This window comes from Coptis chinensis, chromosome 4 (genome assembly GCF_015680905.1).
Source record: "Coptis chinensis isolate HL-2020 chromosome 4, ASM1568090v1, whole genome shotgun sequence".
NCBI classification, from domain to species: domain Eukaryota; kingdom Viridiplantae; phylum Streptophyta; class Magnoliopsida; order Ranunculales; family Ranunculaceae; genus Coptis; species Coptis chinensis.
In genome coordinates, this window is record NC_141459.1 from 180725 (window position 1) to 197936 (window position 17212).

Genomic DNA, 17212 nt, shown 5'->3' on the forward strand with positions numbered 1-17212 from the left:
TGTGGCAGACCTTTTTCTGGAAGATAGGACTGGATGGGATGAGGCCAAGCTTCATAGCTTTTTTCAGCCTTTCCTTGTGGCTAGAATCAAAGACATTCCTATTAGACCTCAGGGTCTGGGAAAGGATAGGTTGAAATGGAGTGGAGAAAAAGAGGGGAGACTGACTGTGAAATCTGTTTACAAGTACCTAGCCAAAGATAGTGGTGAAGGACAAAGCTCTAGTATTAATATTCAAACAGTTAAAACTCCTTTTGGAAAACCAAACTTCGGCCCAACATCCGGATGTTTTTTTGGAAAGCCTATATGAATGCTTTACCTATGGGAGATAGGTTGGCCTCTTGGAAGATGGAGGGGATTTTTCTTGTCCCTTTATAAAATACCAGTTTGAAAATAATCATCCATTTTTTGAATGTGAATGGACTAGAAAAAATGTAATTTTCACTTTTTGGGCTTAAGAATGGAGATCCAGGCGGGAACAATACTAAAGATTGGATCTCCAAGTTTATAAGTCGGGCGCAAATAATAAGAACCAAGACATAGCTTCGGTAGAATCCAAGCTTGTTACATCCTTTTTTTTCCGAAAACTAGGAATGAAGCCAATTTGAACAAAGGCTCCCTAACGTAAAAGACTTCGGAAGGAGTGAGGTGGAGGCATGCAACTGCTACAAGGGCTTTACTCCTACCGAATCACGAGAATGAGACCTCTTTCCCTTCAAAAACTATTTAAACCATAATTTTCTTTGAAGTTCGATTCTTTGTTCCCTATTATACCTAATGAGTGCATTAATATAAGATATGATCTTTGCTTTTTGAGGTTTGATGAATTGAAGCGGTTCTTTGGAACTATAGCTTGGGATCAAAAAAAGCAAAAGGTAGTAGTAGGGGCGGGCTTTAGGAGTTTTCGAAAGCATCTACCGAGAGGAAGGATTGAGATGGTGGTCTTTTTTGAAGTAAAAAAAAATTAAAAATTCATGGGTGGATCTTTTTTATATTGAAGGGGGGATTTTAGAAGTCACTAAAATATTAATAGCCAGATCTTGTTCTTGGAAGTTTGAAGCTTGAGAGATTTTGTAGTTCATTAACCTCAAACTTTGTTTTCTGCAAGTTTAAGTGGATCTCTAGGAGAAGCTAATGGAGAGGCACATTTTTTTTTTTTGATAGGGCTATCCATAAGCAAAAGAAATGGACCAACTCCCTTTGTGTATTTTGAAAGACAAAGCATAACCCCCGGTTTTGATGGATAAGTAAAATATAGATGGTAAAAAAAAAAAAAAAAAAAAAGAACTTATTCTACTAAAAATAAAATAAGTGTGTGCACTTCTCTATAAGCTCCAAACAGTTTCCACTATTGGGAAACACATGGAAGCATATCTTTTGTTACCGACGCTTGTCCTAATTATTTGTAAAACTTTTTATCATTATCAATAAAATTTTCACTTAAAAAAACAACAACAACAACATTTTCTTTTATTTAAAGATTATATACTACAAAAAAAAAACCCCATCATTATTTTTTATTCAAAGAGAGCATAGGAAAAAAAAACAACAACAATAACAATAACATTTTCTTTTACTTTGAAACTAGAATATACACTAAAAAAAACTATAAAAAAAAAAAAAAACAATATTTTCATTTTTTTTTTTGAAGAGTATATACTACAAAAAACAACTATAATAAAAAAATAACCAACAACATTTTTCATTTTTTTGAAGAGTATATACTACAAAAAAAAATTAAAAGAAAACAAATAAAATAACTCACAAAAAAGCTAAGCTAAACCTAAACTCATTCTAGTAAAATCTGGTCGTTCACTTGCTTTTCTATAAGTCTCCAAACAACTTTTCCATATGTAAGTTTCAAAAAATCAATTCAGGGAATATAATGTTGGTCTAACTACTTTGTAATGCATTCTTCCTTATGTTAGACTTTTTACAAAGCCAAGATCTTCATCTAGAAATCTAACGTTAAAAGACCCTTTGAATAAAAGATAATGGGGTTTTTTTTTTTTGTAGTATATAATCTTTAAATAAAAGAAAATGTTGTTGTTGTTGTTTTTTTTTAAGTGGAAATTTTATTGATAATGATAACGAGTTTTACAAATAATTAGGACAAGCGTACAACAAGGATCGGTTCCATGTGTTTTCCAATAGTGGAAAAATGTTTGGAGCTTATAGAAGTGCACACGACCAGATTTTTAGTAGAATAAGTTCCTCATTAGCTTAGTTTTGTGAGTTTTTTATTTGTTATATTTTTAATGGTTTTTTTTTTAGTATATACTCTTCAAAAAAATTAAAATGTTTGTTTTTTTTTATTGGTTTTTTTGTAGTATATACTCTTTAAAAAAATGAAAATGTTGTTGGGTTTTTTTTTTTTTTTTTTTTTTGTAGTATATACTCTTCGAGTAAAAGAAAATGTTATCGTTATTGTTGTTGTTTTTTTTTTTTTTTTTTTAGTTTATAATCTTCACATAATAGAAAATGTTGTTGTTGTGTTTTTTTTAGTATACTCTCTTTGAATAAAATATAATGGGGGGTTTTTTTTTTCGTAGTATATAATCTTTAAATAAAAGAAAATGTTGTTGTTGTTGTTTTTTTTTAAGTGGAAATTTTATTGATAATGATAATGAGTTTTACAAATAATTAGGACAAGCGTACAACAAGCTGTACGTTTCCATGTGTTTCCCAATAGTGGAAACTGTTTGGAGCTTATAGAGAAGTGCACCAGACTGTATTTTAGTATAATAAGTTTAGTTTGCATAGTTTTGTGAGTTTTTTATTTGTTATATTTTTAATGGTTTTTTTTTGTAGTATATACTCTTCAAAAAAATTAAAATGTTGTTTTTTTTTTGTATTGGTTTTTTTGTAGTATATACTCTTCAAAAAAATGAAAATGTTATTAGTTTTTTTTTTTTTTTTTAATCGTTTTTTTATTGTAGTATATACTCTTCGAGTAAAAGAAAATTATTATTGTTATTGTTGTTTTTTTTTTGTAGTTTATAATCTTCAAATAAAAGAAAATGTTGTTGTTGTTGTTGTTTTTTTAGTGGAAATTTTATTGATAATGATAACGAAGTTTTACAAATAATTAGGACAAAGCGTCAAGCAAAGCTGCGGCAAAGTCCTTTCCTAATGGCAAATGCTCTCCTCCTAAATATAAAAACTCGTTACAACCAAATTGTCATAACGTTGCGGCCCATAACTTTCTATTTGCTATCACTTAAGGAGCTTAACAAATTGATTTGCCAAGAAACCAAAAGTGTTGAAACCTGAACGGAAGGAAACAATAAAGGTTAGCTCTACAAACTTCCTTGTGTTTCCCAATCTTCCCCCCGCTTACTCTATAAGTTGCTTCTCCCACCTAAAAGACTCTATTCCCAATCCCTACCAACGGGAGGCTCCAAAAAAATTTTTTCAACACACACATGCCTCAACTCAAACAAATTGTAGACCAATACATCCACAGGGTATACTCTTGTTGATCTTCCCTCATTTTGATCGATAAAAAATTCAAATAAAACCTCCTTCTTCACTTGTTTTTCCTTAAGTCAAAATGCATCACATAAAATATCCCCGACATGATCATGTTAGTATTTGAAACCTGCATATTATATACAATGTGTTTCCCAATGATACTCCGCGCATGAATGTTCATGGAAAAGATGTAAAAACTATTGCGTTATATATTATATTAAGTTTTTAAGAACAAATCCTAATTCAATACAAGTTATTTGTTAGATTTCTAGACAATTTTCATCATAGAAAATGAAACAAGACTTTGTCACTAAGTAAACTTATTCATAAAGAAGCTTTTATACAACCTAAAACTGCCTAAATTTTTATTCTGAGGTTCTTACCATTTTTTCTTTTTGTTTTGTCCTCAAAGTGTCAAGAGATGAAGAGAAAATGTACCTGTGAAGCTTAAGCAAAATTCAAATAACAACTGCGTCAAAAGTGAGTCCAAAGACAATATGCAACATGTCAAAAGGAAGATGAAAATATCACACCAATCAAAAGAAAACAAACAGATATCACACAATAGGAAAGAGATAAAGACAATCGAATGGGACATGTGCTTTTGTCTGAACACTTTTACTTGGTATGTACGTGAAAAGTTAATTTTTTCAATAAGGGTCTTTTAACGTTAGATTTCCTAGATGAAGATCTTGGCTTTGTAAAGAGGTCGAACATAAGGAAGAATGCATTACAAAGTAGTTAGACCAACACGTATATTCTGAATTGATGGCGCAAACTTACATAGTGGAAGCTGTTCGGAGCTTATAGAGAAGTGCACACGACTGTATTTTACTAGAATGAGTTCAGTTAGCTTAGTTTTTGTGAGTTTTTTATTTGTTTTCTTTTTAATTGTTTTTTTTGTAGTATATACTCTTCAAAAAAATGAAAATGTTGTTGGTTATTTTTTTTTATTATAGTTGTTTTTGTAGTATATACTCTTCAAAAAAAATGAAAATATTGTTTTTTTTTTTTTTTTTTTTTTGTTTTTTTTTTTTTTTCTAGTGTATATTCTACGAGTAAAAGAAAATGTTATTGTTATTGTTGTTGTTGTTTTTTTTTCCTATGCTCTCTTTGAATAAAAAATAATGATGGGTTTTTTTTTTTTTTTTAGTATATAATCTTTAAATAAAAGAAAATGTTGTTGTTGTTGTTTTTTTTTAAGTGAAAATTTTATTGATAATGATAAAAAGTTTTACAAATAATTAGGACAAACGTCAACAAAAGTCAGTATGCTTCCATGTGTTTCCCAATAGTGGAAACTGTTTGGAGCTTATAGAGAAGTGCACACGACCAGTTTTTTAGTAGAATAAGTTTAGTTAGCTTAGTTTTGTGAGTTTTTTATTTGTTATATTTTTAATGGTTTTTTTTGTAGTATATACTCTTCAAAAAAATTAAAATGTTTGTTTTTTTTTTTTTTTTTTGGTTTTTTTTAGTATATACTATTCAAAAAAATGAAAATGTTGTTGGGTTTTTTTTTTTTTTTTTTTTTTTTTTTTTTTTTTTTTTTTTTTTTTTTGTAGTATACTCTTGAAAAAAGAAAATGTTATTGTTATTGTTGTTGTTGTTTTTTTTTTTTTTTTTGTAGTTTATAATCTTCAAATAATAGAAAATGTTGTTGTTGTTGTTTTTTTTTTTAAGTGGAAATTTTATTGATATTGATAACGAGTTTTACAAATAATTAGGACAAGCGTGAACAAGCTATGCATGAGAAGTCCTTTTTGAACGGCAAATGCTCTCCTCCTAAATATAAACTCGTTACAACCAGCTGTCATAACGTTAGATTTCCTAGATGAAGATCTTTGCTTTGTAAAGAGGTAGAACATATGGAAGAATGCATTACAAAGTAGTTAGACCAACATTATATTTCTCAATTGATAAATGCAAACTTCAATAGTGGAAGCCGTTTGGAGCTTATAGAGAAGTGCACACACGACCCAGATTTTACTTAGAATAAGTTCAGTTAGCTTAGTTTTTGTGAGTTTTTTATTTGTTTTCTTTTTAATGGTTTTTTTTGTAGTATATACTCTTCAAAAAAATGAAAATGTTGTTGGTTTTTTTTTTTTTTTTTTTTTTTTTTTTTTTTTTTTTTTTTCTAGTATATACTCTTTGAGTAAAAGAAAATGTTATTGTTGTTGTTGTTTTTTTTTTTTTTTTTTTATACTCTTTTTGAATAAAAGATAATGGTTTTTTTTTTGTAGTATATAATCTTCAAATAAAAGAAAATGTTGTTGTTGTTGTTTTTTTTTAAGTGGAAATTTTATTGATAATGATAACGAGTTTTACAAATAATTATGACAAGCGTGCAACAAGCTGTACGCTTCCATGTGTTTCCCAATAGTGGAAACTGTTTGGAGCTTATAGAGAAGTGCACACGACTGTATTTTAGTATAATAAGTTTAGTTAGCTTAGTTTTGTGAGTTTTTTATTTGTTATATTTTTAATGGTTTTTTTTGTAGTATATACTCTTCAAAAAAATTAAAATGTTGGGTTTTTTTTTTTTTTGGTTTTATGTAGTATATACTCTTCAAAAAAATGAAAATGTTATTAGTTTTTTTTTTTTTTTTTTAATCGTTTTTTTTTTAGTATATACTCTTCGAGTAAAAGAAAATTATTATTGTTATTGTTGTTTTGTTTTTGTAGTTTATAATCTTCAAATAAAAGAAAACCAATCTTTCCCCTTGCTCTAATACTCATCCGCATTAGAGGAGCCTATATAGTATAGTTTGACTCATCTAATGAAATCGATTTTGGGAATGGGAAGTTGTCTTATGGGGTGTAGTGGCGGTGAATGACGTTTGAAGAATTGTTGTCAGATTCAGCCATTGCAAAAAAAAAAAAAAAAAAAAAAAAAAAAAAAAAAATTGGGTTTTAGGTTTAGATTTTTGAAAAAAAATTGGGTTTGAGATTCAAGGATGGTTTGATTAATGATTGTAATACACAACGGATTTCAATGGTTTGACTCTGATACCATACAGAACTAGAGAAATTCAATTAAATCCAGTTGTATATTTACTTGATTTAATTCTAAAGATATTACAATTATTTTTATAGAGGTTACAAAAAATAAAAACAAAACAATCAGTGGCTTGAGAAAAACGGGGCACAGATCGCACTCTGTTTGTGCTGGAGACGAGTGCGGGTCGCGTTCTAGCTACTAGACATCTCGAAGGCTTGAGGCGCAGTTCACGCTCTATACAAGCTTTATCTGAGCGCAGGTCGCGCTCTATATATAAAACTCAATATAGAGCTTTCTACAACCCACTTACTCATAAATCTCCTACCAGACTAATTAGAACATTTAACGTATGCGGAGATATATGTGAAATCAGCTCATTCGAATATGTCAAATTGAGTACTGTTATTGTCCCAAAATTGTGTGTCCAGATATTGAGAAACCTGGTAAACCGTCGATTTGCATTCACACACATCTCGAATCACAACATCAATAGTTGTAATTGTTTTAACACTCCTGAACTCCGAAAATTCAGTCGGTAAACACAAAGGGTGTTATGATATTAAAATAAAAAATGTAAGGGTCTATTTCGAAACAATCTGAATAATGAAGGGGGAATCTTAATTGTGCCAAAGAATATTGCATCAAAACAGGGTATAAAAATGATGGGAAGTGGCTTTGGTTTATTTTATTTATTAAGTAGTACTAGGTTTTATTTTCTTTAAAAAAAAGACTGGTACTGGAGGGAGATTCATTTCTGTGGTTCCCAATCATCCTTATTTACCTCCATTTCCGCTTTACTTAAAAAAAAATCACTTTTTTTCTTTCCTCCGTTTTTTCCATTCTTTAACTTGTGCTTCATTTCTGTTTTCTGGTAACATCTCTGATTCATTTTTCATGCAAATTTTTTTATTGATTTTATGTTAAATGATTTATATTATTATTATTTCAGATACGTAATCGGTGTAGTTCAATTCATTTACGATGGCATCAGTAGAAGGAAACGAGGAGGCAGAAATATCGCCGAAAAATCGGATTAAGTTTTTGTGCAGCCACGGAGGAAAGATATTACCGAGACCTCCCGATGGTCAACTCAAGTATATTGGTGGTGAGACACGTGTCATTGCTGTGTCTCGCGACATTAACTTCTCAGGTAACTCTCTCTCTCTCTGTGGCTGTTTCTAGCCTTGCTGTCGACTGTGGATGCGCGTTTTCTTTTGTGGGTCCACTTTTAAAAATTCGAATGCCACGTGTCTTTTTTGGGATCCTACAATCCACATGTTCATGTAATCATAAGTTTCTACGATGACAATGACCAAGTCCATTTTTGGGATTGGAACTTTGCAATATTTACTTTTAATCCAAAACATGAGAGACCTCCCGCACGTGTACAACAAACAAATGTCCACGTGTCAGTAGGTTTTAATAGGGTTAAGTAGTTGGGAAGGGATCGGGTTCGGGGTTATATCCGAATAGTTTCATAATATCCGAATCCGATTATATCTTAACCATGACCGAATCCGACTAACCCGGATAATATTAAAAATTCAAAAAAAAACTCAAAAAATATATCCGAACCCGAATCTGACCGATCCGACCCTAATCCGAATAAGTAAATGGATATAAAAATCAACCCGAATTATTTGGGTTTGGGTCAGGTCGGATTCGGGTCAAACCCGACCCGATTCCCTGCGGTATTAAGTAGTATTACCCCACTAGAATTTGATTTGATTGTTAACTTTTAAGTCAAATGACTGAAAATAACACAATTGCCCCCATCTAATTAAAATTGAACATTTGTTTTTTGAAAATAATGAAGACATTTTTTTGAAAATAATAAGAACATTTGTGTAATTTTCAGTTGTTTGACTTGAAATTTAACAGTCAATCCAAATTTTGACTGTGTGTTTAGGGGAGAGACCCTAATTGGCCCATCTAGTGGGAGTAAAGTTAACTCTTTTTAATATGTTCATATTCGCATTTGTTGATTAGCAGAATTGGAAGATTGTATGTTTATATAGCAGTTTTACGTTGGTTTGACATTCTTTTGTTTGTTATGTTTCATGTACGTAGAGTTGATGAAAAAGTTTAGTAGCTTGTCAGAGGGTGATTTGGTTTTTAAGTACCAGGTGCTTCCTGAGGACTTGGATACATTGATATCCGTAAAATGTGATGAAGACTTACAAAATATGCTGGCTGAGTATGATCGCCAAGATAGAAAATCATCAAACTCTGATGGTAATGGAAGTCCATTGCTGCGAGCCTTTTTGTTCCCTTCAAATGCGAACAATGTGGACAACCAATTCAATCCCGAAATTATGGACCCTCATGCACTCGAGCAACGTTACATTGACGCGATTAATGGAGTTCTTAATACTCCCACAAATTTCAGACGCCGCAATGTTTACTCAGCTGGATCATCCCCAAAGTCTCTGAACTATGATGGGTACACATTTGACTATCAGGATGTACATCAACAGAATGGTTACAAGTTGCGCAGCAAAGATATCCCGAGAGTTAATAGTTCTCCAAGCTTATACAACCTTGGTCATCATAATCACTATTACCACCCTGCTCACCAGTATGCGCACTATCCACAGTCTGGACCTCATGGCCAATATAACGGTTGGAAAGGGCAGCAGGTAGCACCCGCCTTGTCAGTTGGCCAAAATGATTTTGCTAGGTATCAAATAGGTCAGCAACATCGTCCTCCTCGTTATTACTCCCCAACAGCACCGCGCAGAGGGAGTGGTGAATTCACCAGCAATGCACACGCAGATGAATGCAAAGCCTACAAGAGTGGAGGGGTTGAAATCGTAGTAAACTTTCCCCATGGTTCAGTGGGACATTGAGATTATATAATACAGTTTTGGTTCTGTTAGAGAGTTGTATAATGGAATTCATACAAGTTATTTCAGTTATTGAATGAAAAGCTTTGTCAGGTGACTTTGCCCTGTTATTTCAGTTAATGAACGGTCCTCACCTAGGTCGGTGGGTTCTATCAGAAAAAGAGGAGAGAAAAAAATGAATACAAATTATTCTCCTTTTCACCTAGCAATGTGTTTTTCCCCCATGATACATAAAAATTTGGTTTTGTTCTTCTTTATGCGTGTTTTTGTTTGTGCTTGCTCTCTTGTTAGGGATTGGATGATAACAGTTTCTACATGGAGACAATTTGTGTGGAACAAGAAATGTTGTTCATATATGACTATCCAAATCAACATTGAAGGTAGCAAATCAAGGTAAAATTTATTTTTCAGAATGCTCCTTGTGCTTAATGGTTAGAAAACCCCAATTCCCAATTGCCAGATACACATAGTAGAAAATTTCATTTGTGTTACACAATATATATCTATTGATCTGTACAGTTAAAACAAGTATTATACTTGTTCTTAAGGGAAAATTTGAGTCATGACCCAACTCGATCTTATAATATGGTCTGGTGCTCTGGTCTAACCGTTACCAACACCAAGTGATGGGTGTCACTTACTCCTTTGCATGGGAGCCTCTTGTCCACATTTTCATTTTTGGTGTTAGTCCTTTATTTCTCCTTAGCTTATTGCTTAAATAAGAACCACACAAATCACTCTAGATCCCTTCTTCGAGTTAGTTAAAATCCTTACTTCTTCCCAGGCAATCCAAAAAAGTATGATTGACTTGAAAGCAAGCCCAAACAACCTCATCTTTTCAAGCGATTTTTTGAGACACTCCCAATGCCATAGAACTGACAAATGTAGTGAGTTAGGATTGCTGTACCACAATTTTAGTAGTAAGGAGGTCAAATCTTTTGGAAGAAGTAATGAGAAGAGAAGAAAATTTGGGAATGGACAAATAAGGGTTGTGCCTTCGTGCTCATCTTCTACCTCATCAGCTGGAAGCGAGTTGGAGTTGGCTGGGAAGGAGGGAGAAGGGAAAGTTGAGACTGTTGAGGGGCAGTTTGGATGTTTGGTGAGTGAGTTTGGGTGGAGAGTGAGGAGGCTGATTAGAGATGAAGATGAGATGAGAAATGTGGCTCAAGTTCAGGCTGAAGCATTTCATGTCCCAGTAACTTTTTTTAATGATTTATCCTTCGAATTCTTCAAGGTGCAGTGTCACTCATTATATTCTCCACCTTTTATACTGATTTTTTCTCAATGCTTACTGTTCAGTCTTTAGTTTTCAATTATGTTGACCGCATTGGTTGAATATGATTATCCTTGGATTTTGATTTTCTTTTTCAGATTGCCCTCTGCCTGTCTGTACCAGCTATGTCCATTTACTTTGTTATGCTACCAGCCTACCACTGCATATATTTTTAAGACCAAAATTTCAAATGCTAGTTCAGTAACACACGCCGCCGCGTCTATCTTGAGTTCTTGACAATGATAAGTTGCTTTTTTAACAAAACTCACATTATCAAGGGTACAAAAGGTGTAGGTTCTTAAAGGATCAGAACCCGAATTCTGGTCTCATGATTAGTTGAACTACTATAGGACCTACCTAGTAGGGAAGATATAATTTTCCCAAAACTTCATTGTAATTTTCCCAACACATCAATATAATGGACTGGAATGAAGTAATGAATGCTTTTATTGTAACTATCTACAGGCTGAAGTGCTCTCAGGGCTTATGTACAAGCTTCGCAACTCACCACCAGATAGGTACTTTGTTCCATGCTAAATCATGCTTATATATTTAGGACAAAACCAAGTAGCTCCTTCGATCAATAGTTTACTAGCTTATATATTCTCTGGGATAAAAACATGCATTATTTTAAGATGAGTACACACCAGATTAACCAACCTTCATTTACAATAAAAATGATGATTAGAACCATATGTCATATGTCACACCTAATCAACATCGATAGGTCTGATTGTGGAACGGTTATGGTTGTTCAACAGGTATGCTTGCTTAGTTGCTGAGCCAAAGGATGCTTCTGAATCATCTAATGATAGAAAGGGAAGGCTTGTGGGGGTTGTTGATGTCACAGTGTTAAGAGATGAAATGGTCCTTAGTCACCTTGAGGGAACAGAAGAATATCTTTATGTTTCTGGTATAGCAGTCCTGGGAGAATTCAGGTAAACATGCAGAGTCTCAAGAGTCTACCTGAATGCTCACTTGTTTACAAATTTTAGCTCCAGCAAACACATGCAGATAATTGTTTCGTTCTTGTTTGGTTGTTCATAAACAAATTTTAAGAAAAACTAGTTCTCTCCAAATCTTGATTCTAATTTCATTTGTTTCTTGCATTGTCCTCCATACATTAATTTGGCTGCTGTTAAAAATAGGAGGCAGAAAGTAGCAACGGTGTTGCTTAAAGCGTGTGATCTACTATCTATTCTTTGGGGGTTTGACTACCTTGTTCTCCGTGCTTATGAAGACGATGCAGCTGCACTCAGATTATACACAAATGCAGGTTACAGAGTTGTTTCAGGAGATCCTCCATGGATGACTACTTGGATTGGACGAAAGCGTCGTGTTTTAATGATAAAATATTCTTCTCTTTCCACTTAAGATTATTGAGAGGAATGCAGATATTGCTTGTTTTAGAAGTGGACCAGAAAAATATTTGTACAAATTAATCTGCAACTAACGCCCAGTGGCTCAGTGTATATGCAATTATACATGCCTCCACTGTGTACAAATACAAATTATACATGTCATGATGTTGTGAACTCTATCCAACATGTAATTACACCACTACTACAGTACCACTAGGGGTAATTATGCGAAAACTTTTAATTAACAACTAAAAAAAAACGGGTGGGCTTTAGCCGTAATTCAAAAAGTCAATAGGTTTTAGACTAATAAAGACTGGAATAAGGGTTTTTACCCCAGTTAATCTGGCGGCAGAATGAAAATTGACAATAAAAGTTAAGTCCAGTAGGAAGTCCAGTAGGAATTGAGTTTCTATTCTGGCAATTTGGATACTAATAATATCTTATGAAATTTCTATTCTACATAAACCCTAATCAAGATGAACACATCAAACATTGTAAACATGGACGATTTTTGCTTATTTGACTTAGAAGACAATAGTGATGATCTAGAAACGACTGATGTAGAAGCAAATATGGTTAACTATGACTTGGACAATTTTTCCAAATTGCAGAAAACCCAACGATACATTGACGTAATGAAGAAAGTCGAAGATGCAAACCAAAGTTCAGATGTTTCCAACGACGATCACGAAAATGATCCAGAACTCCAGAAACTTATAGTTGATTCTACTGAACTATGTGTTAATATTGAGAATGAGATTTTTATAGTCCATAATTTTATCCGGGACAAGTATAGTTTGAAATTTCCAGAACTTGAGTCTCAAGTAAGTCACCCTATTGATTATGCTAGAGTTGTAAAGAAGATTGGAAACGAAACAGATTTAACCTTGGTTGATCTCCAAGGCCTTTTGCCTTCAGCTACTATTATGGTTGTTACTGTTGCAGCATCTAGTACTAGTGGGAAACCACTTTCCAAAGAAAACCTTCAAACGACATTGGATGCATGTGATCAGGTTCTTGCTCTTGAATTTGCTAAGAAAAAGATCCTCGATTTTTTCGAGAGTGGAATGAGATATATTGCACCAAGTCTTTCTGGCATTGTTGGGAGTGCTGTTGCTGCAAAGCTAATAGGGGCTGCTGGAGGTCTGGAAGCTTTAGCAATGATGGATTCTAGTAATATAAGAGTTCTTGGTGCAAAGAAAAAGATTTGTGCAGGGTTTTCGACAAAAGCCTCTCAATTACATGCAGGTTTTCTTTTAGAAACAGAAATTTGTCAAAGCACACCTCCTTCATTGATTCATCTTGCCTGTAGACTTTTGGCTAATAATGCAGCGCTTGTTGCACGGGCGGATCTTACAAAGAGGGATCTAACAGGAAAACTGCAAGAATATACAGGGACAAGATCCTTGAGAAGATTCAGAAGTGCCAAGAGCCACCTCCTGCAAGAACAGTTAAGCCTCTACGTATTCCAGTTACCGAGCATGAGAAGAAAAGAGGTGGTGCTCGTCACAGGAAGAGGAAGCAAGCATATGCAGATACAGATATGCGGAAGGCAGTCAACAGGGTGCAGTTTGGAGTGCCAGAGAAGAGTTCTTTAGGTGACGGGCTAGGTGAAGGTTATGGTATGCTTGGTCAAGCTGGAAGTGGGAAGTTGCGATTATCAACAGTTTCTAATAAGAAGTTCAAGAAACAGCTGGGTGCTACCTCTGGATTGACATCATGTCTGGCATTTACATCCGTGCAGGGAATTGAGCTGAATAATCCTCAGGCACATGACAACTCCAACCTGTTTGGCAGTGGAACACAGAGTATTTACTTCTCTGAAGTAGCGGGGTTCTCAAATATCAGCAGGGCCACTTGAACCATCCTAGTGAGTCTCTCCTTAGTTTTTTTGCTCGCGTGTGTGTGTCAAATGTCTTGTGAAAGTCAGACGGGAAGAGAACATTGGTTACCTGGTGTTTAACCAATTTGGGTATGTTCTCACAATATGATGTTTGATATAATACCTTCTCTTAAGGAAATTTTGCAAGATTTAATATGATGGAAAGAGTTTGTAATTCGAATATAAGTTTCCTTTTCATCAGATTCCTGAGCTATTTCTTCTCTGTAGCATTCATCAATGTAAACTTTTTATGCCTTCTACCATTATCCAGGCCAGCAACCACTTAATGATAGGTTTGGATTAAGTAACCCAGGCAAATGGATTGAAACCTATGGAGTGCGGTTAATTTTGTTTTAAGCTTATAGCTGCGCGCCTACATGCAAATGAAACCAAATAATCTTACTGCTGATCAAATGATTATGGAATACCTCAGTGTGTAGATTAGTTCATAGTCCGTCAAGAATATTTATCAATGTTTACTTCTCTGTTGCTAATTTTAACTTGGGTCTTTGGACGTTGTCCATAAATACGCAAACTGTATTGATCGTCTTGGAGCAGAAGCACATCTTAACTTTGCTGAATAGCAGTCTCAACGACATCAGGTAAACAATCATATCATTCACAAACTGCGTTAAATATTTAAGAATGTAAATACAGAACTTACAACTTAGAGTCTTAGACTCCATTTAACTTGCTCAGCTCTAATCTTCACCTGCTCGTTTAATGAGCAAAATTTTGTAGAGCAAAACGGTACGAAAATAGTAATATGAAAGGAGATTGAAGGTGAGTCTGAAGTTGTTTTTTCTGTAGTTTTCCCCTTGTTCCCTTATATAATTCCTGTTTATCAACATGCCTTTCATAGAACAACTGTGTAACCAACAGAACAGAACGCGGATTGTGGACACAATACTACGGGTCCATAGGCAGAAGAGCATGATCCAACTTATAGAGCGATGATCAAGGTACCTCTCTTTGAATCAGCTTGTAGATGCATGTACACCATTTGACATGTCAATTTTCATGCCATCTCTACATATGTACTTTAGAGGTTTTTGAGATTTAACGCGCACACAGACAAGGAAACTTAGCTCATTTTTGTAATTCAGACCATCTAACTTAAAAGATCGATGGAAGGAAATGACCAATTCTTCCTCTATTTTTTTTTTTAAGATAGGAGAGTTGTTATGTACACTACGCCTGTCTATTCCATAATTTTTGTTGCGTGTGGAGGGCAGGACAGAATATAGGGCTGACTTGCATAGGATAAGATTAGATGGAAATATGGAATGCAATAATTTCTGTAGAAAGTGAACGAACATATGCTTCTGGCAAAGATGCTTGTGTTGAGTGGACATGGAAGTGAGACCATGAAAGAGTTACGACACGAAAACATATGGAATGACCTTATGACCCACATATTCCAAACTGAACTGGAATTCCACCGAGTGCTATGAGAAGCCCACATTGCTTGCAAGAGAATCAATTTAAGACAAAAGTCCCATAAATTATAAACATTTGCATATGCTTTTCTCAGGAAACAACCAGCCTTGTGGGAAATTCGTTTTTTTTTTGTAAATTATGGGACTGCATTGTCCTCTCCATATTAATGTGAAGCTCCTATTGCTTGTAGCCAGATCAGCTACTTGAAATTGGGGTACATTGATAATTAACATTATTGTTCTTTGGAAATGCCCAATCTTATCAAAATTCCTCTTTCGGTAACTTACTGGAGTTCGACCAGGGCCTTCGTTAAACCAGGTTGTCTCCTCTTTCACAAACAAGCTTGAAAAAGTAAAAAAGATGTGATATATTGGTTTAGGCTTGGAAAAAATTTGTAAAATTATGGTGTTTCAAAATTGCTCTGAATTTTCAACCTTTTTCTTTTGTTTTGTTAGGCTGATTTTCATATCTTCATTACTATTTGTAAATGAATTACATATTTACATAATATATTAGTATACTGCTTCATATTATTCTAGTAACCTATACTGCATTAGTAGTCTACCAAGGAAGCTCTAAGCAAGAAAACCTTAAAAGCCCTTTACTATATGAGTCCATATGTGTGCCTGAACTTAGAAAAAACAAACGTATGCGTGTGCCTGTCGCCTGTGTACCTATGTTATGTGAGCGGCGTCTGAAACAATGCTATGGATACACTGGATTGGGGAAATGCTAAAACTAAGCTAAAACTTTAAGGGTTAACTAGTATTACCACTACCACCTATTTGATTTTTTTAATATGTATTGGGGGAGGAGGAGAGAGAGACCCTAATTTCCCATCTAGGGGGAGGATCCTAATTGGCTCATCCGGGGGATTAGGGTCCCCCAATACACTGAAAAGGGAGACCCTAATTTCCCATCTAGTAGGGGAAATTTGGCTCATCTAGGGGAGACCTAATTTCCCATCTAGGGGGGATCCTAATTGGCTCATCTAGGGTGCGGGTGGGGGTAATACTAGTTAACCCAAACTTTAAATTTGAACATTATTATGGATATCATAGCAGTTTGCTATGTCATTTTCCATATTAATAATCGTTTAGAACAGTAAAAATGGTTCTCAATTCTATCAAGTGCTTCATACAGAAACAGACAAACTTAATTAGGATACTCCACGCAGGCTACCAGAGTACCAGGTGAATGTGTTAGAGCATGTTAAAGAACGAACGGAACAAGGTGAACATGGGTAAGGAGTAAAGAAAAAGACAAAAAGAGAACAATTAAAGTACGAGCATGATTTCAAAGAAGAAATAAAGAGAGAAAGCAAGTAGAAGAAAGCACAAACACAAGCATTTAGCTTCACATCCTTTGAAGAGCTTTGGAGATATATATACAAAGTGTGGCGGTGCTTTCGTTGAACTTAGCTGCCTTAAAATTATAGGACAAGGAGTTATCTTTAGAAGGTGCCATGGTCTTCTTCAGTTCCCATGTTATGAGTGGTAAGAAAAAGCATCTATCAATGAAATTGTGCATATATAAAGTAATTCTTTAACTATTATAACAGTTGAATGCACTCTCCCCTAGTTTGACGGCAGTGACTGGTCTTAAGAAGTAGGCCTCCCTTTCCATTGTTTGCTTTCTTTCTTGAATTCAATTGTCTTAAAAGCCTGAATGAAAACATTTTTATTTATAGTAAGACAACATTGAACAACCCTTTCAAGTAAAGATGGTAACTCTTTGCAGCCTTGTAATTAAACATTTCAATATACATGCACTCAGCCACTCACCATGAAGAAACGTTTGGAAAGATGTAACGTACAGAGAAGGATACAAGTCACCAAGCAAAACTACTTCTAATGAAAGGAAATGAAGATTTGTACAGAATAAAATAAAATGATGATCACATGATCGAGGGAGACTTTTAACATAACTATTTAATAATCA

At 34.1% G+C, this 17212-nt stretch overlaps 2 protein-coding genes and 1 pseudogene across 3 annotated transcripts; all 3 read left to right on the plus strand.

The window, feature by feature from the left end:
* Positions 1-7017: 7017 nt before the first annotated feature.
* LOC147500892 (RAF-like serine/threonine-protein kinase PRAF) lies at positions 7018-9520 on the plus strand. 2 transcript variants are annotated; one of them, XM_086605914.1, is made up of 3 exons: positions 7018-7120; positions 7419-7619; positions 8540-9520. In XM_086605914.1, the coding sequence occupies exons 2-3, from the start codon at positions 7451-7453 to the stop codon at positions 9316-9318; spliced, it is 948 nt and encodes a 315-aa protein (XP_086462040.1). In that variant the 5' UTR covers positions 7018-7120; positions 7419-7450; the 3' UTR covers positions 9319-9520. The 2 variants fall into 2 exon arrangements, with proteins under 2 accessions (XP_086462040.1, XP_086462039.1); XM_086605913.1 differs by having other exon boundaries at positions 7105-7340.
* A 480-nt stretch (positions 9521-10000) lies between these two features.
* On the plus strand, positions 10001-12128 carry LOC147500893 (Acyl-CoA N-acyltransferases (NAT) superfamily protein). The gene is made up of 4 exons (XM_086605915.1): positions 10001-10549; positions 11054-11106; positions 11350-11526; positions 11737-12128. The coding sequence occupies exons 1-4, from the start codon at positions 10115-10117 to the stop codon at positions 11960-11962; spliced, it is 891 nt and encodes a 296-aa protein (XP_086462041.1). The 5' UTR covers positions 10001-10114; the 3' UTR covers positions 11963-12128.
* Positions 12129-12460: 332 nt separating this feature from the next.
* On the plus strand, positions 12461-14032 carry LOC147500894 (U4/U6 small nuclear ribonucleoprotein Prp31 homolog pseudogene; annotated as a pseudogene).
* The last annotated feature ends 3180 nt before the right edge of the window (positions 14033-17212 follow it).